This window comes from Medicago truncatula, chromosome 4, assembly GCF_003473485.1.
Source record: "Medicago truncatula cultivar Jemalong A17 chromosome 4, MtrunA17r5.0-ANR, whole genome shotgun sequence".
Lineage (NCBI taxonomy): Eukaryota > Viridiplantae > Streptophyta > Magnoliopsida > Fabales > Fabaceae > Medicago > Medicago truncatula.
Window position 1 is genome coordinate 49,043,674 of NC_053045.1, and position 26,665 is coordinate 49,070,338.

Genomic DNA, 26,665 nt, shown 5'->3' on the forward strand with positions numbered 1-26,665 from the left:
TATTAAAAATTGTCAAATGAATACGCTAAATTTGTTTAAGTGTGCAGGACCATAGACAAAATTTAGTGTCTCTTTTTAAAGCTTAGGTTCTCGAAGAACAAATGAGAGCAATGGAATCAACGAGAAGGAAGCTTGAAGCATATGAAGAAAAGAGGTTCTGAAGACAAGTGCTCTTAGAATGCTGACGTCATCAGAAGCACCTCATCAGAAGCAAGATCACCAGAAGCAGTTTTCATAAGAAGATCTAAAGATCATCAGGAGCTGAAGATCATCAGAAGCTGAGAGAATTGAAGCTTCAAAGGTTGTTCAATTGATTTAATCAAGCCTGTCATTGCAAAAGACTAGAAGAATGAAGCAACGGCTATTTCAAATGAATTTGAAGGCATTGGATGCTTTTTTGTTGGAGAGAGTTGAAAAAGGACAATTGTACGTCGTGTACAACCACTATTTCCACCACTCTGATTTGTGTATGCAATAAGACAAGAACAACAGCTATGCCTGCACCAGTGTTCCTCCAGACTTGGAATGGATTTGAAATTGATCCTTCATAGGACAATAACCAAATCAGGCAAAAGATCATTGGTGATTTGATCAAGCTTCAAACGACTCTTTTTGATGTGCTGGCAATCAACAACGTCTCTCTCACACCTATATATAAAGGAGTGAAGACTTGAACACTTCCAAGAAACTTAACAACAATTTACAAGCGCCAAAACTCTGCTGAAATTGTTCTACATCAAAAGTTCACTTATAATTTCTTAACAACTTTCATATCTTAGAAATTCTAGAGTCTCCTGATTTGTATTGTGAACACCACTGATTGTACATCAAGTGTTCAACCTCAAACATATTTCTTTGTAATTCTGTTTGAATAGAAGTCTCTTGCAGTTGTGCTTGAGCATAAGAAGTCTCTTGATTTAGTTCTTAAGCATAGGAAATCTCTTGCAGTTGTGCTTGAGTAGTTTAAAGTCTCTTGCTAGTTTTAGCAGTGAGCAGTTGTAATCAAATATTACATTTTCAGTGAACTCTCCTTGGAAGTGCAAGGGGGACAGGGCTACTTCCGGTTTGAGGAAGGAACCTGTATAATTGCTTTGTGTCTTTCTTCTTCTTCTTCTTCTTCTTCCTCTCCCTCTCTCTCTCTCTCTCTCTCTCTCTCTCTCTCTCTCTCTCTGTTTTTATCCGCTGCATTAAGATTCTGATTATCACTTCAGAAGCTGAACTCTATCTGCTTCTGATCAGCGACTTCAGTAGGAGAAAACGAAGAAAAAGTTAACACAATTCAAACCCCCTTCTTGTGTTTTTCTCACCTTCAAACCATTGGTACATATTAGGTACCATCAGTGTGTGTAAAAAAAAAAATTAGTGTTTAATGGGTAGAGGCGGAGGGTCTCAAGTAAGCACTCTTGCTACATGTGGGTCTCACGCCTATTTAATATTAAAAAAAAATTATAATAATATAAAGTTATTGATAGATGAGTAGTTGATCTCGTTTAAGAAGTTTTTGTGAGATGTTAGGTTTGTGGGATTGAATGTTTATTAGATACTACTATTTAAAAACTATAAATAAGTGATATGTACACATAAGACTCGTTTAAGCATCTATAATGGATGTCTCAATTGTGGATGCTCTTGTTAATAATATCAATGTATTTTGGAATATAAAGTTAACATTACTTATAGGAAGATGTTGGACACATGTTAAAGATCTCAACGTGGAAATTATTTCAACTTATTTTTTAAAAAGTTCAAAAATTATTAATTTTTATCATTAAATACTTTCTATTTGTAGAATCCTTAATATGAACTCTTAAGACACATGTTCACATAATCCTTAAGTATATTTTTATAGACAAAGGGCAATTTAGTACTATAGGTACATATATTTGCAACAAATTTATTATTTCAACAACTTTTCGTAATATCTGTGAATTTTGTAAAACTATTCTATAAAAAAGTACGAAGGGAGTATTTTTAATTTTTATTTTGGATACAAGAGGGTTGAATTCATAAAATAAGTAAAATTAAAACTTAATAAAACACGAAATGATCGAACCTCCGCAATCAACTAATAACAATGATTTAACTTGAGTTGGATGTTGCTCATAAAATGTCAATGCATAAACATCAAATCAACTAATAACAATGATTTAACTTGAGTTGGATGTTGCTCATAAAATGTCAATGCATAAACATCAAGACATGTCATATTTGCCACTTCCTCCGGTCCTATTTATAAGAAAAATTTAACTTTTTAGATTCATTGAGTAATTGATGTATCTTATCTAAAATATAGACCAAATACATATTTATACAATAAATAAAAAAAATGAAAAGTTTCTTATAAATATGACATGATGAAGTATTATCCACGGTTGCTAGCTTATCACTCAATCTCATCATCGGGATTGAGATAAATTGATCTGTCTAGTTTTGATTAGGCAAAGAAGTCATACTCAATGGTACTATTTTATTCATTATTATCATTTAATGGGTTTTTTTGAGAAAAGACAAAGTAGTGCGTTAAATAATTGGGCATATATGCCAAACCCAGACATTAGTACAGTTTTAGAGATGATGATTGTGATAACGCAGGAAGAAGAATGGGAAACAATGAGCTAAATTGTGGGACTCCTGATGGGTTTGTTGCAAATTGTGATGGGTCGCCAGGGGACATTTTTGAGAAAAGCCAACATCAGTGTCATTATATTATGTTATGAGTAAATACAAGTTGAATTTGATGCCAAATCTCCATTTAAAATGTTCAATATCATCCATTTTTTCATCTAATGTGAGTTCATTCACTCATTTGTAATTGCTCCCCCCTAAAAAAAATCTCTTTTCTTTTGAATGTGAAGTTCTTCATCCACAAACACGGTTATTGTCACTCACCATTGATAAGATAGGAACTGATCACCATTATCACGAAAACTTTCAATCCAAGGAACTAGTAACCGTCAAGATCATCACATTAAACTATAAACAACCACAAAAATAAAACTGAACACCACATCTTTATCAAAAAAATTATGAATCTCTTTATTAAATATATGAATCTTTTTATTAAATTTGCGCGTTTCTTTCATATTTATTATGGTAATGCAAAACAAGAGAGTTAAAAGTCCTACATTGTTTAAAAAAAGGTGGACGTTGAACATTTTATTAATAAAATGACTCGTAAACCAAATATTTTAATATTCTAGGTTAATATGTTTTTTTTTAGGGAAAATTTTAGGTTTTTTTTTTTGAAACAACAAATTTTATTAAACAACTAGATCTCTGCTCAAGACGAACAGAGACAGGTGAAATTGAGACTACAAACAAGAGGCATCGTATATAGGCGGAACACCCGAAAATAAACACCCTAAATAACACCATGAGGACAACACCCACCAAAATACATATCACCACCTAGAACAGACTCATGCACGAAAACAACCGTTGTAAAAACGATATCCAACCACCCATCGTCATTACTCACCCCTTTAGAAAAACACCCCTCAGAATAAAACTCCCGATCATGAACACCAAACCTGAGCCACCTCCGCAAAGCTCCTATTCGAAAGATCATTCAGCTTCCACCACCTCTCGACCTCTGATCCATCGAAAGAAACCATAAAAAGCCCAAAACCTAATTTGAGCCAAAGAACTTACTTCCGATCTCGAATCAAAAGTGATCTTCCCTCCAGACTATATTTTAGATTAATATGTTGTATGGTCGGTCACTCTTTGTCAACCGTGAATGATCTTCAGACTTACCATGATGTAACAATGTTTTTTTTTTTTTTTTAAGGATGATCCAACAATGTTAAATTGCAAAACATTATCATTACTAAATTAAATAAATTACATTGTGTTATATCAGCCACCTTGATATAAAATTACATTACATTGTATCAACCATCTTGAATTATATATTTTTATAGTCATATTCTTGGATACATGGTCCTTCGACCTTCTTTCCCCTGTCTTATTATTATTATTTTTTAAAATCTCATTTGCTCTTTCATTGCGATTTTAGAGAGTTTTGGTTAAGAGGGGGTTGACATGGAAGAACGTTATGAGCCATTAGAGGAACTTTATTATTTTTTGAATCAGCAAGTGAAGGAATCTGGTATTGCTAGGTTGGCTAAAGACAAAAATACTGGCGAGCTTGTTGCTCTCAAATACATAGAGAGGGGCAAAAAGGTAAACATATAATTTTTCCTGATTAAATTGATTTTTTCTTGAACTCTTTGTCAAGCTTAAGTAGCTTTCCTAATCACCCTCAGCAGTCAGCAACACTCTGGAGAAGTGTACTGTTACTGTATTAACAAAGCTTAATTAATTAGCTTAAACTCTTCATTAAGGATATTCTGTTCAAGAAGTTTCAATCAAATTATTTCTGATACCAGATTGATGAGAGTGTCCAGAGGGACATAATTAACCACAGATCATTAAGGCATCCTAATATTATCAGATTCAAAGAGGTAACAGTTTTTCTTTCTTAAACTGTTTCTTCATTAGGTTTGTAGGGCCATTATGAATGCAGTATTTGGTTATCTGTATTACTTCATGCTTACTGCTCTCATTTTACACACTTCTTTGAATTTATCTCAGAATGAGATTTGATTGGTTCATAATGAAATGCGACCAACTCATAAAGAAATTCATGTATAATCTGTAGTTCACTTGGTACAATAAGTTATTATAGTTGACGGGAAGCTAGTTTGGATAATTTTCTTTTGCTAATTCCTATAGAAAAATATATTTAAAATGATCTTACAGTGACCATGAACATCCTAGCTACTAGCATCTTTGTACTATTGAAATTTGATCATTCTGCGCTAAAAGTTATACGGTGTTGTGCATCATTACTAAAAGAAAGGTCATAATCATTTGCATCGGTGAAACTAGATTCCAATTTGTATTATTGAGAGCTTTCAGAAGTTATAACAAAATGATGAATTAGATATCTGTTCTGCAGGTCTTGCTTACTCCTTCTCATCTAGTCATTGTCTTGGAGTATGCTGCGGGTGGTGAACTCTTGAAGAGGATACGCACCACTGGTCGATTTAGTGAAGACGAGGTTATAGAACTAAGAGTAGTGTTATTTGAACAACCAAATGAGACAACTTTTTTTTCCTCTCTTTTCATTGGTCAAAAACAATGGAGAGAGAAAGTTGTCACAAAGTGGTTGTACAAATATCATTTCTCTAGAACTAATGTGTTGAAATTGAACTGTTGTTTTTCATTTTTAAAAAAATTGTATACACGAATAAGTTATTCACATTGAAATTTTCCTATATTTGTTACAGGCAAGATGTTTATTCCAACAGCTAATATCTGGTGTTAGCTACTGTCATTCAATGGTATGCATGCGCTTAGAATTCATTGTGTTCTTCATTAAAACCACATGTCTTATACTATGCTTTGTGCTGTAGGAAATTTGTCATACAGGTCTGAAATTGGAAAACACTCTATTGGATGGAAATCCATCCCCTCAGCTTAAAATTTTCAATTTTGATTACTCCAAGGTTAACAATATTTCACATAAAATGATCCTTTTTGGAGATATATCATATTATGATATCTTATATTATATCCAAGGTTAATAGTATTTGTTAATTTTTTTCATCAAATTCAATATTCAATTGCAGTCAACAATATTGCACTCTCAACCAAAGGCAGCAGTTGGATCTCCGTCATACATTACTCCTGAGGTTCTGTTACAAAAGGAGTACGACAGAAAGGTGCCTGAGATTTTCTCTATCATTTTCGATTAAAAACTACGTTTCAAACTACTTCTTATGGCTTAAACAACCATGGTTTAACAATTGACAAATAGTAATAGTACAGTCTCGTATTGATTAAAAAGTTCACGGTTTAGTAAAAAATGTCGATTCAGTTAGTGTTTTTGGCTCTTGTGTAGATTGCAGATATGTGGTCCTGTGGTGTGACACTTTATGTTATGCTAGTTGGTGCATATCCATTTGAAGAACCAGAAGATCATAGGAATTTCAGAAAGACTATTGGGGTGAGTACTTATTGAGCTTGAACTTAAAAAATGCCATTGTGAATAATTTCCGATACCAGGAAATTTTAACTCTGATTCTCTCTGGTTGGTAGAGAATAATAGGTGTTCAATACTCCATACCCGACGATGTACATATTTCAGTCGAGTGTAGGAACCTTCTATCTCGCATCTTTGTTGCCGATCCTGCCAAGGTATGTACCAATGTAACATTAACTGATGTTATTAAAAGATACAAACATTATACTTATATTATGCATACAACCTATAGCATTAGAATTACAAATATTCATGGTAATTGCCTAAGATACGGAAAATAATTTAACTAAATCAACCGTGGTAATGAAACACCTCTAACATCACTCATCGAATTAATGCAAATAAAGGATAGATTAGATCTTTTATAACGAGATTGTGTTCATTTTACAAACTAATTATTTATGATCCTTGATAAAGAGGATCACCATCCCAGAGATAAAACAGGACCCTTGGTTTTTGAAGAATTTGCCTGAAGAGATAATTGAAGCTGAAAAAAAAGGTTATGTGGAAACAAAGATGGACCAACCAAGCCAAAATGTAGAAGAAATCATGAGGATCATACAAGAAGCGAGGGTACAAGGATCGAAAGCTGGCGATGGTGGTGAAGCTGGCACCGGTTCCATGAACGTCAGAAGATGAGATGACGATGAAATTGATGTCAGGGATGACTATGAAAATGTGTGATTGAGGCCTTCATTTGGTGAATGGATGGCATTCTACCTTTTCTGTTGGCATTGTATTTGAAGTAATTTTTATCCAAAAAAAAATAAAAATATAAGTGGTAACTAACTCAGTAATCAGTAGTTCTATCATACTTATATATAATAGTAAGGCTGAACCTCGCGAAAATTAATTCAACGACAACATCGCAACACTAGTTCCAAACAAGTTTTTGAAAAGTGTCAAAAAATTTCAATCCACTACTTGCTTGATATCGGGCCATTCCTGAAATTTAATTGGTTGAGCCAAGTTCCGTCGGGAAGCTATTTGTCGCTACAAACAGCACTGCTATGTATATAAACACCCATTTTATTCTCTGAATAAGTGAGACAATGTTAATTTCAAGTCCAATGCTAGTCTTTAAGATTATATTTACAATTTCAATATTTTTAAAGTGACAACGTCTCTCACATTCAACAACAAAAATAGTTTTTGTACATATATTTTGCCAAAAAAATATGGATTGCATGAGTTTTTGTGAGATAATACCTAGTATAGATCATTGATATGCTTAATTTTAATGGATATTATTGATATGCTTATCGAGTTAAGACTTACTAGTATATAGTTTTTTTTTATAAAAAATAAATTACTAACCGTTTTTCAACAAACAAACAGAAAATAACCAATACCGTTATGGACTAAATCTCAGATAAAAGAATATCCTTCTCCTAATTTCCAATTTATAAACTAAACCTCTCTTTCTACTTTAGGATTCATGCTTCTGAACATTTCCAAAGAAACCCTTTCTTTCTCCTTTTGATTCTTTAAACACTAATCCTTTTACTCCTCCTCCTCCTAGAAGATATTCAGAGAAAAAGAATGGTTTGTGCAGCATGCAAATATCAAAGAAGAAAGTGTTCTCCAAGTTGCGATTTAGCTCCTTATTTTCCAGCCGATAAACCAGAAATCTTCTACAAGGCTCATCGTTTGTTTGGTGTTTCCAACATGGTGAAGATGCTAAAGAATATTGATGATGAACATCTAAAAGATGAAGCAATGAAATCAATTATCTTTGAGTCGGATATGCGTGCAAGATTCCCTGCTACTGGATGTCTCGGTGTTATTCATATGTACGGAGGCATGTTAAAGAAGTCTGTTGATGAGTTAGATCATGTAAGAAATCTACTAGCTTATTGTAAACAACATAATCTTTCTTCTGCACCTTCTACTAGTTCTCATTTTTCAAATACTCCAATTGGTGCAAATTTGAATACAAGTTTTATGGATTCAACAAAGGAAGCACAGCTGAATGGTGACAATGGTGGTGTTGATCCACAGGGAAAACCTTAAGTGAGCAAATTATTCTATGTTTTTCTGGCCAATTGGTTAAGATCATGTGTATCATTTTATTTCAAATTCAAGAATCAAGATTATTTTAATTCTTTAGTGGTATCTTTCTTTGTTTTTTGGTATATTCAGCTGTATCTTTCTCTCAGTGTATGGTGTATATTGCGATATAAGAAATTAAAGGGAAACCATTGTTACATCATTATAAGTTGTATAGTTTAGATTTGGCCTCTATTTTGCAATGCCAAGTTACTTGCTTATAGTGCATGCTTACAACGAATAAGGTTGTATGATTGTAGTAGAATTGTTTAATAACGATTATTTCTCTTACGAGTTTACACATTTTACTACTTATAGGGTTTTGTTAAACACTATTTAAAGTTTTTGAACATATATGTAGCTTCCATAGGAGACTTTAAAAGAATAAAAGAACGAAAATCTTTATCATTAAGTTTCATTACAAGATACCTAAAATTTGAGTTTACGATTGAGGCAGCTGAGTAAACTAAGTTTCATTTCCAATACCTAAAATTTGAGTTTATGGTTGAGGCAGCTCAAAATTAATACCTAGATTTGGGAAATTGTAGGATTTGTCCCTTATAAATATATGTTATCGTCGACTCTCATCTAATTTGGAACTCTTTAACAATGAGATTACAACAAAGTATTTTGATGCTTTCAAAATTAAATAGATAATGATCAATATAGAGTAGTAACAATTTCACTAGAACAACGATTTAATGTGTGTCACTCTTGATGATTTTTTCGAGAATAAAAGAGAAGAATGTTGCAAAATTTAACAGAAAAGAAACTAATGAGTGAGGGATAAGTACAAGAAAAACAAACATTTAAATTGGGTAAGTTATGGTTGTATGTAGAGTAATATTTTTTCAATAATTTAAATTATAAAAATGATGACAAATTGGTATTAAATAATAAACTTGGGCGTCGAAATTAGTATATGCATGAATTTAGACCCTTAAAATTGGTATATGTAAGAATTTGAACCTTTAAACATGATATATGTAGGAATTTAGCCTCTTAGCGGCATAGTTTGTTGATCTTTTGTTTTTCACTAATGTGTAATTTTTTAATATTATGTAAAGAAATTTATTTAGTTCAAAATTTTAAATTTGATTAAAATTTGGATCCTTAAACATTTCTATTCAATATATTTTGAAAGAATTTGGACCCCGGAAATTGAAGGCCACATGTAATATGTCATCTAGCACTTAGGCGCAATCGGCATGCATATTTATGTTACTAAACATAGTCACACTATCAACTATCTAAAAAAGTTGTTATTATTTTTCTTTTATGTTAACCTCCAATTTCTCAAAAAAGGGGTTTCACGCAAGTTAAATACAGTCAATTAAAATGGTTTCACCCAAAAATCAAACTCTGATTAAAAAAACTCGTTGAGGTTGTTATTTTACTTGAGGCTTCACCTACATTCAAATTCAATACAGCAGACACAAAAATAAAGAAATGAAATTCCAACTATATAGTCTTTCATTAATACACGGCAATAACCTCCAAAGTCCAATCCAATAATTACCTCTCCTTCTTCCTATACTATACACCATACATCATTTTTTGTATTTAAAAATATATTCATGAAAGCAACTTCTCCTATCATCAATACAATAACATTCCACTCCTAACTTTGGAACTCATTAAAAACATACCATAAATAACTTTATTGAGGTAAGCCTTCACTTCTAACTGTAACTCTTTTGATTCCCTTTTAATTATGTCATTGAACTTTTCTTTATCTTTGTATCTGTCATTTTCATATTAAATTACAAAACATTATCATAACCAAAATAATTTTAATTATCTACATTATATTATATCAGCCACCTTGAATTATATATAATTTTTATAGACATAGTCTTTTTATATGGGGTCCTTTGTCTCTGTCTTTTTTATCTCATTAGTTCTTTGTTTTCAGTTTTAGAGAGTTTTTGTTAAGAGGGTTGACATGGAAGAAAGATATGAGCCATTGAAGGAACTTGGTTCTGGAAATTTTGGTGTTGCTAGGTTGGCTAAAGACAAAAATACTGGGGAACTTGTTGCTCTCAAATACATAGAGAGGGGTAAAAAGGTAAAATTTTCATTCTTTTTTCCCTGCCCATGAATTTAATTTCACTAATGCTGTTTTCTTGAGTAATCTTGTTACTTTTCTTGAATATTTGTGATGCTGATATGAATATAATGTTTCTTGGTAAATAGTTAATTTATTTGGAAATTAATTAATGAATTATTTTGTTAATTTTGTTATTTAGTAGTATAATTTTTAGCTATAGATTGTTAAATGGTTATATTCTTGCATTCTATTTTGGAGATTGTACTTTTGAATGGAATGGAATTTAGTGATATTCACAAATTTTTTCATTGAATTGAGTGAGTTTTTTGTTGCTTTCTCTATCAAGCTTAAATTTTACATCAGGGATTTTTTTTTTCATTCAACTTCTTTCTTATATGTGTTTGTTCTAAGTGAGTTTGTGGCTGTGATGCCAGATTGATGAGAATGTTCAAAGGGAGATAATTAACCACCGATCGTTAAGGCATCCTAATATTATCAGATTCAAAGAGGTAACAGTTTTTCCTTCCTTAAACTGTTTCTTCATTAGGTTTGGAGGGGCATTTTGACTGTAGTATTTGGTTTTCTGCATTACTTTATGATTAAATGCTTGAAACTTATCTCGAAAGAGATTTGACTTGTTCCTAGTTTAATGTGACCGACTCATAAAGAAATCCAGGTATAATTTGTAGTTCCCTAATGAGTAATTACCATTGACATAAAGTTAGTTTGGATAATTTTCTTTTGCTAATTCTTGTAGAAAAGAAAATGTTAAAATGATCTTACAATAAACATGAATATTCCAGCTACTAGCATCTTTCATAAGTTGATATTAATTTTTGCGCCTCAGTTTTTCCAAAAGTTCTCTCAGTTAGCTTCTTTACATTACTCCTAATCGAAATTGGATCACAATGTGCAATAAGTTATATGGTGCAGTGCATTATTACCGAAAGAAAGAAAGAAGGTCATATTCCTTTGCATTGAGATAATTACTGCTGATAATACGCGAAATTTTATGTTACATACCATCGTATCTTGCAATATTTCTTAACAAAATCGTGCAAAGCCAATATCATTACTTTGAAAATATCTGCATTACAGTAACTAGAAGCAGGTTAGCAACTAAGTCTTATCCCATTAATATAGATTGTACCTTCAAAAATAAACAATAGTTGCTGAATAAGTATAACTTCTTGCATGTAATGTTGTGTTTCGTTGAACTGTTCTTTTACATTGAATCGGTGAAGCACGATTCCAATTCGTACTATTCAGAGCTTTCAGAAGTTATAATTGAATGATGAATATTGAGATATCTGTTCTGCAGGTCTTGCTGACACCTTCTCATCTAGCCATTGTCTTGGAGTATGCTTCTGGTGGTGAACTCTTCGAGAGGATATGCTCCGCTGGTCGATTTAGTGAAGATGAGGTTATAGAATTAATGTGCTTGAATTGAACTGTTGTTTTTCCTTTTGAAAAATTTGTATACACGAATACGTTATTCACATTGAAACTTACCAAGTGGACAATTTTCCTATATTTCAGGCAAGATATTTCTTCCAACAGCTAATATCCGGTGTTAGCTACTGTCATTCAATGGTATGCATAAACACAGAAATTGCTGTGTTCTTCATTACAAATTCGTGTCTTATATTACGCTTCGTGTTGCAGGAAATTTGTCATAGAGATCTGAAATTGGAAAACACTCTCTTGGATGGAAATCCATCCCCTCGGCTTAAAATTTGTGACTTTGGTTACTCCAAGGTTAATATTATTTCACTTATATGAACCTTTATGGAGATATGTCATATTATGATATCTTATACTATATCCATGGTTAATAGTATTTGACTACTTGTTGCTTCAAAAAAAAAAAAGACTATTTGTTAATTTTCACATTTTACAGTCTGCAATACTGCACTCTCAACCAAAGTCAACAGTTGGAACTCCTGCATACATTGCTCCCGAGGTTCTGTCACGAAAGGAGTACGATGGAAAGGTACCTGAGATTTTCTCTCTCATTTTCTTGAGGGCCTAAAAAATCATGTCAAGCCACATTTTATTTCTATTAACAGCCATGGTTTAACAATTGACACATAGTAATATTACAGTCCCGGATCGAATAAACGGTTTACCGTTTTAATCCGAAAGTTTCGACCGGTAAATGTTTTTGGCTCTTGTGTAGATTGCAGATGTTTGGTCTTGTGGTGTGACACTCTATGTCATGCTAGTTGGTGCATATCCATTTGAAGAACCAGAAGATCCTAGAAATTTCAGAAAGACTATTGGGGTGAGTACTTATTTAGCTTGAACTTAAAAAATGCCATTATGAATAATTTATGATACCAGGAAATTTTAACTCTGATTCTCTCTGGTTGGTAGAGAATAATAGGTGTTCAATACTCCATTCCCGACTATGTACGCATTTCTGCAGAGTGCAGAAATCTTCTGTCTCGCATCTTTGTTGCCGATCCTGCCAAGGTATGTATAATTTATCAATTCTATAAAAAGCATACAAACATAATTATATTATACATACAGCCTAAAATATAAGAACTATGAATGAAAAATATTTTAACTGATCAACCAAAGTAATGAAGTTCCTCTAACATAACTGATAGAATTAAAATAAATAAAAGACTTAGATCTTGTATAATGAGATTATATATGTTCGTTTTTCGAACTAATTATTTCTGATCCTTGTTAAAGAGGGTCACCATCCCAGAGATCAAACAGAATCCTTGGTTTTTGAAGAATATGCCTAAAGAGATAATTGAAGCTGAAAGAAAAGGTTATATGGAAACAAAGAAGGACCAACCAAGCCAAAGTGTGGAAGAAATCATGAGGATCATACAAGAGGCAAGGATACCGGGACAAGGATCTAAAGTCGGTGATGGTACTGGTCAAGCTAGCACCGGTTCAATGAACATGGACGATGACGAGGAAATTGATGTCAGTGGTGAATATGAAAATGTCTGATTGGATGGCTGTATTGTTTATTAGACAAGATCTGCATTATTATCAACATTTACCACACTGCAACATTCAGCTCTAAAGATGCACACACTATACCTAGGTTTGAAATAGAGTTTGTGTTTATTTGAGTGTGAATAACATTTGATAAAAAGGCTTGAACTGGTTTTCATTGATCAGTAAATCCCAAACTAAAGGAAAAATGGTTTGATACACAGTTTATGAGCACTTCCAAAACTTTGGTTTTATGAAAAATGTACATTTGCTACATTCACTTGACTTTTTCCAGACATAAAAGTTACATCATTTTAATAGATACAAGGTTGTCAAAATCAAGATTATCGGCAAATTTGTGTTGCCTATATGAAATCGATTCATAAACTCGGCTAGTAGATATGTACGAGTTACTGAATATGAAAGTAATACTAAAAATAATATATATATATAAACATATTTTATTTATTTTTTGGCATTAGAGTTCAGCATTAAATCATTCATTCATATAGGACTACTGAAGTAATTTTCCTTATCAAAATGGTGCGTGATTTCAATGTAGAGCACATAGACTCACATTGATATAAGATCTGATTTGGTCCTTAACAAGACAAAAAACGTGACGATATTTTGTAGGACTTTATAAGATATGAAGGCACCAACATCAAGCATGCCTTAAATTAAGAGATAAATTGTATTAATTGAATGTGGAAAACTTGGGTTGCTGAGATAGTCAGAGATTGAGATGTGATGATTTTGGCGTATGTGAAAAATTGACAAAAAATATTATTATGAATCGGAGGGATTTGAACCCGACGTGAATCGAACACGCAACCTTCTGATCTGGAGTCAGACGCGCTACCATTGCGCCACGGATCCGATTGATGTTAGGGTAGAGAAATAATAATATACAATGCAATGCTAAAGTGTTTATTTTTGACAGAAACCGAACTATGTTTTCTTAACTTAACCATGACATGATGTAAAATGCTTGCTTGCTATATTTTCTTGCTTTATAGAGTGATAAAATGGCAGAAATAGTCATAATCTGACCCACAACATCTCTATCTAATTCAGCCAGCATCAATCATATAATATCAATTTGTACTCAACATATAATTAATTCACAATATGCTTTTTTTATTTATGTTAGAGCAATGAGTTTAACTTCTCCAAGATTCAAACATTACAAGAATTGGTGAAGAATTGAACTCAAGATACATATTTAGCATATAACACACATAAATAACACAGTGGTCAACATATATATCACACTTTGTTTCATATTTCATATGTCATCCCAACCTTGAGAAGCCTCTTGCGGGGAATTGCTATAGAATCTTCTCCTTGTCTAAAGTTTTTGCGCAAGAAGCTATAAGCATAGTTGACAACAATCTTATTCAAAATGGAAGAATTTGGGTGAGCTACTACCTCTGCTTCACCTATCATATATACCACACCATTTTCTGTTGCTTTATCTATAAATTTTATTTCCTCTTCAGGTCCTTGGATGATGATAGGTTCGTAAAAATTTGATGATTTTCTCACACTTGCAGGCAATGATCTAATGGAATCTGATGATACACCATGACTTGGTATAATTCTACCAGAAGAATTATTTGACCTTGGTTTCACTTCTTTACCTGATATATCTTGCATTTGATCATTTTCATTAATGGCAGTAGATACTACTAATTGTTCACTTGTTGTAGTTGTAGCAGCACCCTCATTAACCTCAAGCATAAAATCCTGTTGTTGAATAAATTCCTTGAGATTTTGTATTAATTGTGACTCAAACTCCGCAGGATTCCCAAGCACATCATTGTAACCGCGTCTTGCAACACATCGAAATATTCTATACTCTCTTGGTTCCACTTGCCGAAACAAAAACCTCTCTTCCAAAGCAACTCTATTAACCGGAATTGTCTTGATAGAAACGAACACAACAACTGAATGAATGGATGGTACGCTAGCTATAAAGTGCGGAAATATTGGAGGAATTCCTTGTACAAGCTCGGAATACAAAAGTCCAATTCCAGGCACTCTGTGTACATCTGTTCTGTTTGCCAATTCCCTCAAATACTCGGTAGAGACTTTGTTTTTGAGTTCAAACATGTATCTTTCTTTGTGAACGTAATGCCAAATTCCCATAACCATTGTCAAGAACATAGCTAGTACAATTGGAAAATATCCTCCTTTTGAAAACTTGGTTATTTGAGATGAGAAATAAAGAATCTCTATGAAACCAAATACAAAAAAGAAAAGGCTAACCATCCATAAACTCTTTTTCCATATAACAAGCATTATAAGTGAAACTAGTGTTGTTGTGATCAACATATCACCAATAACAGCAATCCCTGCATTAAGATTTTACTAAGAATTTAAAACTCATAAAAAAGAAGATTGAGAAATTAAAGATTTATAAACATAATTAGTAATTACCATAAGCATGGCTAATATTTTCCGTGGTCTTGAAGGCAACACAAACTACAATACATCCAATCAAGAACATGTAGTTGATCTCTGGAATATAAACTTGACCTTCATGGTTAGCTGAAGTATGAACAACCTTGACTCTAGGGAAACAACCTAAACTAAGGGCTTGTGATATAATGGAAAATGCTCCTGAAATCATTGCCTGACTAGCTATAATGGCAGCACCAATAGCCACAACAAATGTTGGCCAATACAAGGGATCTGCATGTTATTCACATTTAATAATAATAATGTGGGTATGATTTCTCTTAAAAATTAATCAACTAATTAATAATAATTACCTGGTATACTTTCATAGAAAGTATTCCCCACTTTGTCAGGAAATTGTCTTAGATATGCTGCTTGCCCAATATATGCCGTCAATATTGCAGGAAATGTAACAAAAGAAAAGCTAATCTGCATACAAAATTTTATTATAATATGTACAAACAATGTTGATCAATATAAATAAATAAATAATTTTTGTACTTACTTGAATGGCTCGTACACTAAAGTGACCCAAATCAGCAAACATGGCCTCAGATCCTAATTAAGATCATATGTATCTTAGTTAATTAGAATAAAAAGAAAGAAAGATACAAACTTAAAAAGATTAATCAATTAATATTATAGAGTGAATAACTCACCTGTTATGCATAGAAAGACTCCACCTAGTGATAACCAACCTTCCTTACCATTTCGTTTAAAGTAATCAACAATATATTTTGGATTAAAAGCTTTTAATACTCCAATGTCATATTTGAATAAATTGTAGAGACCAATACCACCAATAAAAATAAACCATATTAAAATAACTGGAGCAAATAAGACTCCCACTTTATCAGTACCAAATCGTTGCAAAGAAAATAGGACAACCAAAATTGCTACCGTGATGCCCACAACAGCATCTGAAAAACAAAGACACAAAGCATTCTCATTCATGCATTAAAGAATAAAAACATTTACAACAAGAATAAAGAATAAAGAATTAAATCAAGTACATACTTTGACCCAATGATGTACTGATCCCGCTCACAGCAGAAAGGACTGCATAAAATAAAAATATTATGATTGTATCAAAGCTCATACATACAACTCAAGTATTAAATTGTTAAACTATTTATTTATAACCAACCTGAAATGGAGGGAGTGAGAATCCCATCTCCTATGACCATGGCAGTACCCATTATAGCTAGAAGTAAAAGTATAATTCGTGCAAAATGACTATTCTCAAGCATTTGTTTCAGTTTATGGGCTCTTTTCTGCTGGCTAGATGGTATTTCTAGTTTGTAATTAGAGAGTTCCATGTCTTCAGGTTGTTGATTGGGAGCCAAACTCATCTTTATATGCCTACATATCAACGAGTATAGTGCAAACGCTCCACCTACATACATTCAAAATAATCACTTCATTTTATACTGTCAAAATTATTTAATTTACAAAGCTCTAAAATCAAAATATCTTTAAACTACAGTCAGTATTAGAATCTTTTTTTTCTTTTGCATAAGATAAACCAAAATCCGCTGCTAATATTTGTACTTCTAACAAGAAAAAAGACTTCGTAGAAAAATAATAGACAACTAATAATAGTGTATTTTTTATAACGTCAAAGTTATTTTTTGCACAATATTGTGTATTTTTTATTTATTTTCACATAAGACAAGCTTTTAAGAAAACAATATTTGAAATGATTAAAGTAAATGTAAATAACTAATAAGGTCGGTGTAAATAATTTTTCACTTTTTGTAAAAAAAAAGTGGATGTAAATAATTTGATAAAAATTATAAAAGCGGGTGTTGATTTCTAACTTACTCTTTAATAATATTAAGTAAGTGTAAGTTACTAATTTACTTCATGTTTATATATATATATATCATAAGTGATCCATTGTAGACAAGTATTTAAAATTATAAAAAGAATTTAACACGTTACAATTGAAAAATATCATTATTTCGCTTGAACACCTATGGAAATTAAAAACAATTCTCGAATTTAAAATGAAAAAAAAAAAAAGGTTTTGTCCCATTCGCCCAAATTGTGAGAAACATACCTAGGGTAGGTTTCCCTAAAAATAATACCTAGGGTAGGTTTTTATTTTTTGGTATTACCTTGGAACTTGGGAAGGTTTATCTTTAAAAAAAAAAAAAAAAATATTTTTAGATGTACCATAGAATTTGCCTAATTTTAATTATTATCATTGGTGCAAGATTAGGGACAAGTTAATATTTTTCATAAAAGAAATTAAAACTCGAAGGTATAATTAATGTTTTTTCTTTGTTACTCCATCATATGCATGGAGTACTAGTATGTATCAGTTGTTTATTTTAATGTGTGTGCATTAATCTTGGTCGATGACAACATAATTACAATAAACTATCCATAATGATCCAGAATAATTACAATAAACTACTGCATAATAATTAAATCAAGATTGGATCTGGCTAAACTTAAGGACAAATTTGACTCTAAAACCAAGGCTAATAAATCAGATAGTTTTCCTTTTGTACTCAAATGAAACGGTGTTTTTAGAATCGGGTCCAACTAGCTAGTTGAACCGAAACTTGGTTAATCTTTGGAGTTTCAATCTTCATTCAGGTTGATTTTCAAACTCTTATAGCATCTTCAATCACAAGTTTGATTCTATAACCACTATTAAATTCTCACACCGTGAAATCATACTTATACTAATACAACTCAAACATATTTTACTTCAATGATAGAAAAATTAAGCAACTTTTATGAAATACACTTTAAATATTAGACACTTAGACAATCCAGAAAAAGAGTCAAATATATAATTTTTACGTACCATTGCCATTGTCATTAGCCCATAAGACGATGAAAACATATTTGAGCATGGGGATAAGCACAATAGTGTAGATTATGAGAGACAATACTCCAAGAATGTCATCGTTGTTTTTAATCCCTTTAGCGAAAGTACTTGCATACACATAAAGTGGAGATGTACCAATATCACCATATACAATTCCTATGCTTTGAAATGCCAAAGTCAATGTCACGCTCCAACCCACCTGCATGTCACATATAATTAATTTGTCAAGAGGAAAATATTAATTCTTACATACAATACTATATATGAAATATATATGCATGAAGACCTTGGAATTGTGGTTTGCATTCATAGAAACTCTTCCAGCTTCTAAATTGAGGGAGTCTACACGACGTAGTTTTGCCCATGACACCTTTCGATCTTTCAGCTTTTTCTCCGTAATCTCCTTTGTTGTTTCTGTCTCATCCTCTATGCTCACTCGATCTGCTTCTCCTCCCAACATTTGTGTTTCTTTTTATGGCTTAATGTGTTTGTGCTGGAGAGGTGTTGAACTTGTACTTTAGCATGGGTTTTTATAGTCACAAATTAAGGTAGATCTAGGTGTCCTTCATAGTACTACTTTTTATAAATTATTTAATTAATTAAAATTATTCTATCATCAATAATTGTACTATTTTTATTCTAATCCCGCCAAACCACTCAAAGTCTCAAGTTGACTATATAAAGTTTCCATGCCAGTTACATTTTATGTATTATCATTATATCAATTATGGATGATCTAGTTGAAAATGTAATATTTAATTACTTAATGATTCAATTATTTTGGTTTTCATCGTCACTGATGTAGAATATAGTATGACTTTCATATTGAAGGGGTTAGTTAGCACGTCGGCTAGATGAGCATAGCATTGACAAAAGGGGGTGAAAAAAGCAGTAGAAAAATATGAAACGCAATACATACGGAAGTAGAAAATAAATGAAACGCAACACATAGTTGACTGATAAAGAGAACTATATTATCGGGTAAAAAACATGGCATGTAATTGAAATACATGTTTAGGGAAGGTTTCATGAGATATGTTTTGCTATACATATATAGCATTACTTTGTTAGTTAAAAAAAGTATGAACAAAGTAAGTCATGTGAATAGTGCACGTTACAAAAATGCGATATGTAAAGATGTATGTAATTTGAAAGGTGTAAAGAAAGTGAACAAATACTGTCCAATATTTTATATCTTTTGGGATTTAATCGGGGGACAAAGAAAAATTGTCTAAATTAAACTTAAATATAGAAAAATGAGCACCAATTTTCTTTTGACGACAAAACTCTGATTTTGTAGAATTGAATTGAGATAGAGACATTCATTATTGTTGTCTTTATATTATATGCAGTGAGAGTAAGCAGCCGAAGGAATCATGGGTAGTCACTTGGAGATAACAGTAATAAATAAGGTTGTTATGTGGCAGAAAAATAAGTTAAAAGATCATTCCAAACACATCTTTGTTAAGTTAACCCAATCTTACTTTTTCTCTTGACCCATGATAACAAGACGACGGCAGTGTTTTCCAAAAGACTCGGTAAATTGAGACTGTTTCTCATGTCTCCCCCGTGGTTCTCAAAGTGCCCTCAAAGCTATGTGATTTGTTTGAGTTTTGAAATTCGGATAATTCTACAACTATTTTAGAATCATTTTTTAAACAATTATCTTTTTATTGTTTTTGTCCGAATCAAAATAGAGATGAAATATGTTGTTTCAAAAGTTGTTATAAAATATTATTACGAATTTCGTAACTCTTTTATAAATAAACACATGAATCTTAAAATCCGAATAGATTAAGAAACTTTGAGAAACGTTGGGATTGTCATAAATTGAAGGTAAACTGCAGTTTGTCCCCCCACGTTGTTCAACTTTAGAAAAATGCTTACTGGAACATAAGATATGAGATAATTTGTAAGGGTTTGAGTATTAACAATTTATAAAAATAATCCTTGAGTTTTAACAAATTATCTCATATCTTATTAGAAGTTAAGTTTTAGTATTAGTTATGGCCTTAAACAAGGATTTGTGATGCCTTATATTTGAGTTGGTTCGATATACAACTAAAGAATGATTGGTGGTTGATTAATTTGCTTCTTATTTAAAAGGGGACTGTTATTTATTGCGAGCAGTTTTGTCCCGAAAGCTCCGTGAATTGCCCGTCGTCAAATAAAAACTTGCTCTGGTCGAAAATAAAGGAGTCATGGGTGTAAGTTTTGGTCAAACTTGGGATTTAGTAGCATTAAAATTTCATTCAAGAAACTTTGGCTGAAAATTTCATTTTCCTATTTAAAATCAATGTAATCCTCACATATAATTATGAAGACTAATATCTTGAGGTAGTTAAGATTCGTTTAAGAAGTTATCGTCTTCAAACATGTATATTTTTTATACGTACCCAAAACCTTACAAGACATATAGCATAATCACAAAAACAACATTCCTTTAGAAAACATCAATTCTACCCCACAATATATATGTACAATTTTAGTGTCTATGTAGGAGAACAATGTGCTTCAACTAATAACTAATGCATTTGGATTTCCACCTTAGTTTGTAAGTTGGTTACACTCAAATTTGGGACCACTTGATTAACACCACCCAAATTCTCAATCTCCTCAGCTTGATACGTAGAGTGAACACCATAAAGCACATAAAACATGGTAATAAAACATGACCATATAGCAAAGCGTTGGAAAGAGAGTGTTTTGAGCGTAGTCATGAGAAAAACATTGAGAAAGATGGACATTGAAGGTGGCCATGGCATGAATGGCACATACCAACAATGAGCATATTCTTGTTGTACTAGGTTGTTGTTACAAGGCACCATGTGTTGGAAAAGAGATGTGATTGTGATCATGAAGCCACCAAAGAGTAAGAGACCCCACCATTGCTGTTTGAATTTCCAAACTATGGAGAAGCATAAGGAAGTGAGGGAGAGAAGAAAGAGGAACAACAGTGTGTGTAAAGGCGGTGTATGGCCGATGATTACATAGCGACGGTAGATTAGAGCATTTGCTACCATGTAGAACACCATTAGCGTGCCAATGCTGATCAATTCAATTATAATGTCTAGTTCTGTGAAAAGCGCAATCGATGCAGTGCAAAATCCTGCGTCAATAAAAGAGTCAATAGTCATTTTACAACTATATCTGAATATAATTGAACTATATTTTATAAAATCAAACTTTTATGATTGCGCTAAAACCTCGAAGACAATATTAGCTCAAAAATAAAATCCAAAAGTTTTAAAAGATTTATTCATAACTGAAAATTTTCAAAAGTATTTGATGACAAACAATTTGCTTACCCAAAAAGATAGTGGCATTCAATGGAGTTCCTGTTGAAGGATGTACTTTGGCTAACCAAGATGGAACAAGCCTTGCCCTTCCCATGACACAAAGGTATCTGGCTTGTCCTAACATTGCAACAAGAAGAGAAGCCACTATACCTAAACTGGCACCTGCTCCAACAATGTTGCTTGCCCAACTCCAACCAATTTTGAGGAAAGCCATTGAATATGATGCTTTATCTGATATCTAGTAACCATTTCAAAGAATATATAGCTTTATAATCACTACAAAACAACAAATATAATATGTGTAAAAGTGTTTTAATACACATAAAATTGATTTTTATATGTTTAATTGCTTTACCTCTAGAAGGAATTCTTACTAGAAGCTAAAATTTAGAGTTTTTATTGTAGGAGTAATTTATATTTGTATCCAATTCATTGCTCAACTAATTTTTAGTTTTTTTAGTGACAGATGTTAGTATGTTAATTGTTATGTTAGTATTTTTCTTCCTTATCAGGGTTCGAACCCTAAACCTTTAAGTATTTAATTCAAATACACTGTCAGCATATAGATTTTTTCGTCAAATTATTAAGCATACTTGACTTTAAGCATGACTATTTTTAAAGTCGCATGTGCGATAGATTGTGATTTGTTGACTGTCAATATTAAACTATATATGACTGACCTTATTGTAAGGAACCATGATGCACAAAGACAGAGCCATTAGGCAATAAAGTAAAGTTGTTATAAGAACTGAACCCACAATTCCAATAGGTAGGCTCTTATAAGGATCTTTGACCTCCTCAGCCATGGTTGAAGCTGAATCATAGCCTATATAACTAAAGTACACTATTGCTGCTCCATCAAGAACACCTCTAACACCATAAGGAGCTATCCCTTTTGGATTGACCAAGTTTTTGGTACTTCCATTGTAATAACCAGCCACAATGATGAATCCAAAGAAAATCACATGGAACACTGTCATAATGAGGTTCAATATGGAGCTTTCCTTTGTACTGAAATCAATCATCAAATAATAAGAATGATATAATTATTTATTTGGTTTAAAAAAATGGAATGAAAGAATCATTTTCAAAATCCACTAAAGCCAGTTAAATATTCAAAATTGTAAATAATGGTTCAGCATTAATTCCATCCTTTCATTATAAAAACACCAATGTTAGTTGTCACATAATATGATAATATATTCAAATATCCACCCAGTGAAATAAGGATCCCCAATTAAGCTAATTAGTATAGTTTTAAATTATGGTCTGCAACTGCAATATAAAGGATTTTAAAGTCTCTGCAACGGTATCACAGCAGCAATTCAACCGCGTCAACCACATTTTTTCGCATTATGCATCAATATTAAATGCTTGCAGCGTAATAAGCACAGTTTAAAACCTTAATACAGTATCAAACTAAAAAACAGAAGGAAAAGGATTGAAGAAACAGAAACAATAAATGAAACAAACCTATGACACAAGCAAAGAGTGAGGAGAAGAATGAGAGCTACTGCTGGAAAATCCAACATGTTATAATCCTTTGGCAATCCATGAACTTCTACTCTCCATACATTGGGATTATTTTCTCCAAAAGCAAAACTCAAATATTCTGTAAAACTCCTAGCTACAGCAGCATTTGAAAAAACATACTCCATTAGTATATTTGCCCCACCAAAATATCCCAAAAATTCTCCTGCATCATGTGTAAAAAAAGAAATAAATAACGACAGACACTCGATACGACACTGACACAACAATACTAAAAGTGCTGATATATAATAAAAAGTGTTTTTTTTGTCTGGTAGCAGCCTAGTGGCTAGAGCTCAAACATTTTAAATATGAAGAAGTGGGGTGTCTGTGGTTCGAACCCCAACCCCTGCATATATTATGCAATGTCCCTACCAACTGAGCCAAGTTTACGAAGACTAATAAAAGGTGTTTTATTTATACCAAATGTTAATCTTAAATAACTGAAAGCTCCTCCAGCAACTGGAACTTGAACTGCAAATTCAGTGTAACACAAAGAAGATAAAAGTGCTGATATTCCAGCTATGATATAGGAAATGAAGACTGAAGGACCAGACTGATGAAGAGCAACAGGACCAGTTGTAACAAACACACCAACACCAAGCATTCCTCCAACTCCAAGAGCTATAAGATCATACCAATTAAGTTTCCTTTTCATGTCTGCACCAGACCTCTGCCTGACTTGGTTGAATTCTTGATCTGGTGTCCATGTTGCTAGCATTCTTTTCCTAAGTCTGTGTGGAGTTTGTGAGAGTGAATAGAAATAATTTGACAATGTTGTCATGTTGTTGGTTGTTGTAATGTGGATGCTAGATAGAAATTATTGTATATATGAGCACTTAGTTTCTTGGCTTCAATGAGGTGTTGGATTGAAGGTTTTAAATAAGAGTTGGAGGGGGAATTATTATTGCTTTATTCTTTCTTTTTTTAACTATTGATATAATAAGAGGTCCCCATCTAATGTCCCTAGCTTGCCCTTTTCAAAATACCTAAATACCCTTTGGTGTTTTTAAATATTATCAATCCTAACTTTTTCTATTAGTGCTATGATTATCTCCGTTTATCAAATCAAGAGGATCTTAACTCTTTCTATCAGGATATCTTACTCAAAGCCACGAACCTGGATCATCTGAAGATGAGTGGTCGGTGTAACCAAATATTAGTGGTTAGATCAAGGTGGAATCTAAATTTAACGACTAAGATTTAGTTGCAGACGATTGTGCTTCTAGTGTTTGAGAGATCAAGAACTGCAACGATTTTTTTAAAGAAAGCTTGAATTGAAAAATAAGAAGAGTGATTAAAATAAGTAATGGTAGGAAAAGCTCAATATTTATTAAAAAGAATTATAGCTTAAAAGAATATCAAAATATGAACATGGACTGTGACATAATCTTTGAAATTTTTCCATAGAGACTAAACACTGAAAAGATGTCATTAGCATCCACAAAAGCACCAAAAAATATTTCTGCACTAAACTCAAGAATAGTTGGAGTTGATTCTTGTGCACAAAATAGCACATAGTACAGTGGCCACTATACAATTGTAAATGGGAGGTTGCATGTATGCTATGCTATTAAATAGAAAAAGGAAACAATTGACAATCCTTTACTTATTAGGAATCGTTCTGTATAAATAGTAGTTTACAGTCCCTCCCATATATGAGCCTATAATGAATTTCAATAAGTTCATTTTTCTCACCTTGCTACATCAATACTATGCTAATAATTAAAGAATTTATGCATAGGATGAAAGAAAGAAATATGTGTCCTGTTAGCATATCAATATGCCTTACTCATGCTTTATTTGAAGAACCTAATGGAGCATGCTAAATTTATTTATTTTACACTAATAACCAATAGTAACCCACTATTTGAGTCTTAAGAGTGTGTTTGGATGGGGAAGCTTTGAGGTAATGTAATGTTTTGAGGAAATTCAAATACTTTTAGGTGAATTCTATTGTTTGGATAATAATTTAAAGAATTTTTAAAATGATGAAAATTTATGAAGTATTTTGTTTAAGCTAAATTTAGAGAATTTCAAATGGCACCTAAAAGTTAAGAATTTCAAACTTCTTATTTGTTATAGTTTTTCAAATTTTGCATTTTGGTCCTCAAATTTTCCAAAATTTTCAAATTGACCCAAATAAATTTCCAAAAAATTGCAATTTGACCCTCAAAGTTTTCATAAATTATATTTTGACCCCTCAAATTTTTTGAAATTTATGAATTGACCCTTGAATTCAATTTTCAATGACCCAAAAAAAATAAAATTTATAAAAGTTGCCCAAAAATGATGACAATGAAATTTTGTATTCCCTCATCCAAACAAAAGTATTGAGAAATGAAAATAATTTAATTGAATCATTTAAATTGCTTAGAATTTTAAATTCTTTAAAATTTCTCAATTACTTCTTCCAAACACACTCTAAGAGGTATAGGTCTTTGATTTGACTTTATATTTGCATTTGTTGTGAGGGATTTTCAAAATAATGGAAGTCCTGGAACATAAAGCAAAGACAGAGGTATGATTTGTTCTAATAGGTGTTTCTTTGTGGCTTTTGATACTGCCTAATAGATATATTCTTTCATGATTATGTATTAAATGGTACGTGAAAAGTTACATCTCTTATGTGTATCATTTCACCAAAATGTATGAACCACCAAAATTATTTCTATATGTACAAGGAAAACGTTTGTTCTAATATGTATTAGTATGAACATTTGTTTTATGAATAGTTAATTTAAAGTTTGCTTACCAATCTTTTTGAAAATGGGTGACAACTTAACTTATTAAGAATTGATAAATATCATGTGATATCATTATCTGAAACCATGAGATTTTTGAAATAATTTATTTAGATATGTTTTGAAAATGGAGGATTGTTGGAGATATTTCCGAAATATATAATTTGAAAAGTAGCATTGGTTGAATAGTTAAATAATGATGGATATTCAATTTACAAACGTATTGTGTGGCCTAGTGGTAGAGCTGTCAAAACGGGTCGGGCCGATCCGTTTAGCCCGATTAATTATAAGGCTTGAGCCTTAAATATTGAGCCCGAATTTTAATAGGGCTTTTTAACCCGGCCCTAAAAAGCCCCGTACCCGTTAGGGCTAGCCCGAACGGGCCGCGGGTAGCCCGTTCGCCCGCATAACAAAAAAATCCCATAAATTATATATATTTTTCAAATAATTCTTTACTTAGTTGATTATCCAAGTAAAAAATAAAAGTGAAAATTCAATAAATTAACACATATGAATGTAATATAAAATTATATTTACTCGTTTCGTTATTTATAATTTTAAAGATCAAATATATAAATATCTATAACTTTTTTATTTAGGGAAGTAAATATCTATCTATAAACATAACGTATCTAATTTATTTAAAATTGTTTTCCTCGCCGTTTTAGTTTACGA

The 26,665-nt window shown here is 32.0% G+C and overlaps 5 protein-coding genes and 1 non-coding gene across 6 annotated transcripts; 3 read left to right on the top strand and 3 right to left on the bottom strand.

Annotated features, from left to right (window-relative positions):
- The first annotated feature begins 3,935 nt into the window (after positions 1-3,935).
- On the top strand, positions 3,936-6,871 carry LOC25493582 (serine/threonine-protein kinase SAPK3). Its single transcript, XM_013602120.3, has 9 exons — positions 3,936-4,185; positions 4,392-4,466; positions 4,964-5,065; positions 5,295-5,348; positions 5,421-5,513; positions 5,637-5,729; positions 5,909-6,013; positions 6,106-6,204; positions 6,467-6,871. The coding sequence occupies exons 1-9, from the start codon at positions 4,045-4,047 to the stop codon at positions 6,686-6,688; spliced, it is 984 nt and encodes a 327-aa protein (XP_013457574.1). The 5' UTR covers positions 3,936-4,044; the 3' UTR covers positions 6,689-6,871.
- A 720-nt stretch (positions 6,872-7,591) lies between these two features.
- Positions 7,592-8,062, top strand: LOC25493583 (LOB domain-containing protein 24). The gene has a single exon (XM_013602121.2). It carries the CDS (start codon positions 7,592-7,594, stop codon positions 8,060-8,062), a length of 471 nt encoding a protein of 156 aa, XP_013457575.1.
- Positions 8,063-9,949: 1,887 nt separating this feature from the next.
- On the top strand, positions 9,950-13,429 carry LOC25493584 (serine/threonine-protein kinase SAPK3). The gene is made up of 9 exons (XM_013602122.3): positions 9,950-10,166; positions 10,583-10,657; positions 11,470-11,571; positions 11,688-11,741; positions 11,814-11,906; positions 12,049-12,141; positions 12,328-12,432; positions 12,525-12,623; positions 12,852-13,429. The coding sequence occupies exons 1-9, from the start codon at positions 10,044-10,046 to the stop codon at positions 13,119-13,121; spliced, it is 1,014 nt and encodes a 337-aa protein (XP_013457576.1). The 5' UTR covers positions 9,950-10,043; the 3' UTR covers positions 13,122-13,429.
- A 487-nt stretch (positions 13,430-13,916) lies between these two features.
- Positions 13,917-13,988, bottom strand: TRNAW-CCA (transfer RNA tryptophan (anticodon CCA)). The gene has a single exon. It is a non-coding gene; the product is annotated as a tRNA-Trp (tRNA).
- A 237-nt stretch (positions 13,989-14,225) lies between these two features.
- LOC25493586 (potassium transporter 5) lies at positions 14,226-18,937 on the bottom strand. The gene is made up of 9 exons (XM_013602123.3): positions 18,704-18,937; positions 18,394-18,616; positions 16,720-16,968; positions 16,590-16,631; positions 16,232-16,492; positions 16,078-16,130; positions 15,887-16,001; positions 15,552-15,806; positions 14,226-15,466 (listed from the first exon to the last, which is right to left on the bottom strand). Exons 1-9 carry the CDS (start codon positions 18,875-18,877, stop codon positions 14,391-14,393), a joined length of 2,448 nt encoding a protein of 815 aa, XP_013457577.1. The 5' UTR covers positions 18,878-18,937; the 3' UTR covers positions 14,226-14,390.
- Positions 18,938-20,838: 1,901 nt separating this feature from the next.
- On the bottom strand, positions 20,839-24,108 carry LOC25493587 (cationic amino acid transporter 6, chloroplastic). The gene is made up of 5 exons (XM_013602124.3): positions 23,670-24,108; positions 23,190-23,412; positions 22,397-22,727; positions 21,726-21,954; positions 20,839-21,526 (listed from the first exon to the last, which is right to left on the bottom strand). The coding sequence occupies exons 1-5, from the start codon at positions 24,028-24,030 to the stop codon at positions 20,943-20,945; spliced, it is 1,728 nt and encodes a 575-aa protein (XP_013457578.2). The 5' UTR covers positions 24,031-24,108; the 3' UTR covers positions 20,839-20,942.
- Positions 24,109-26,665: the final 2,557 nt, after the last annotated feature.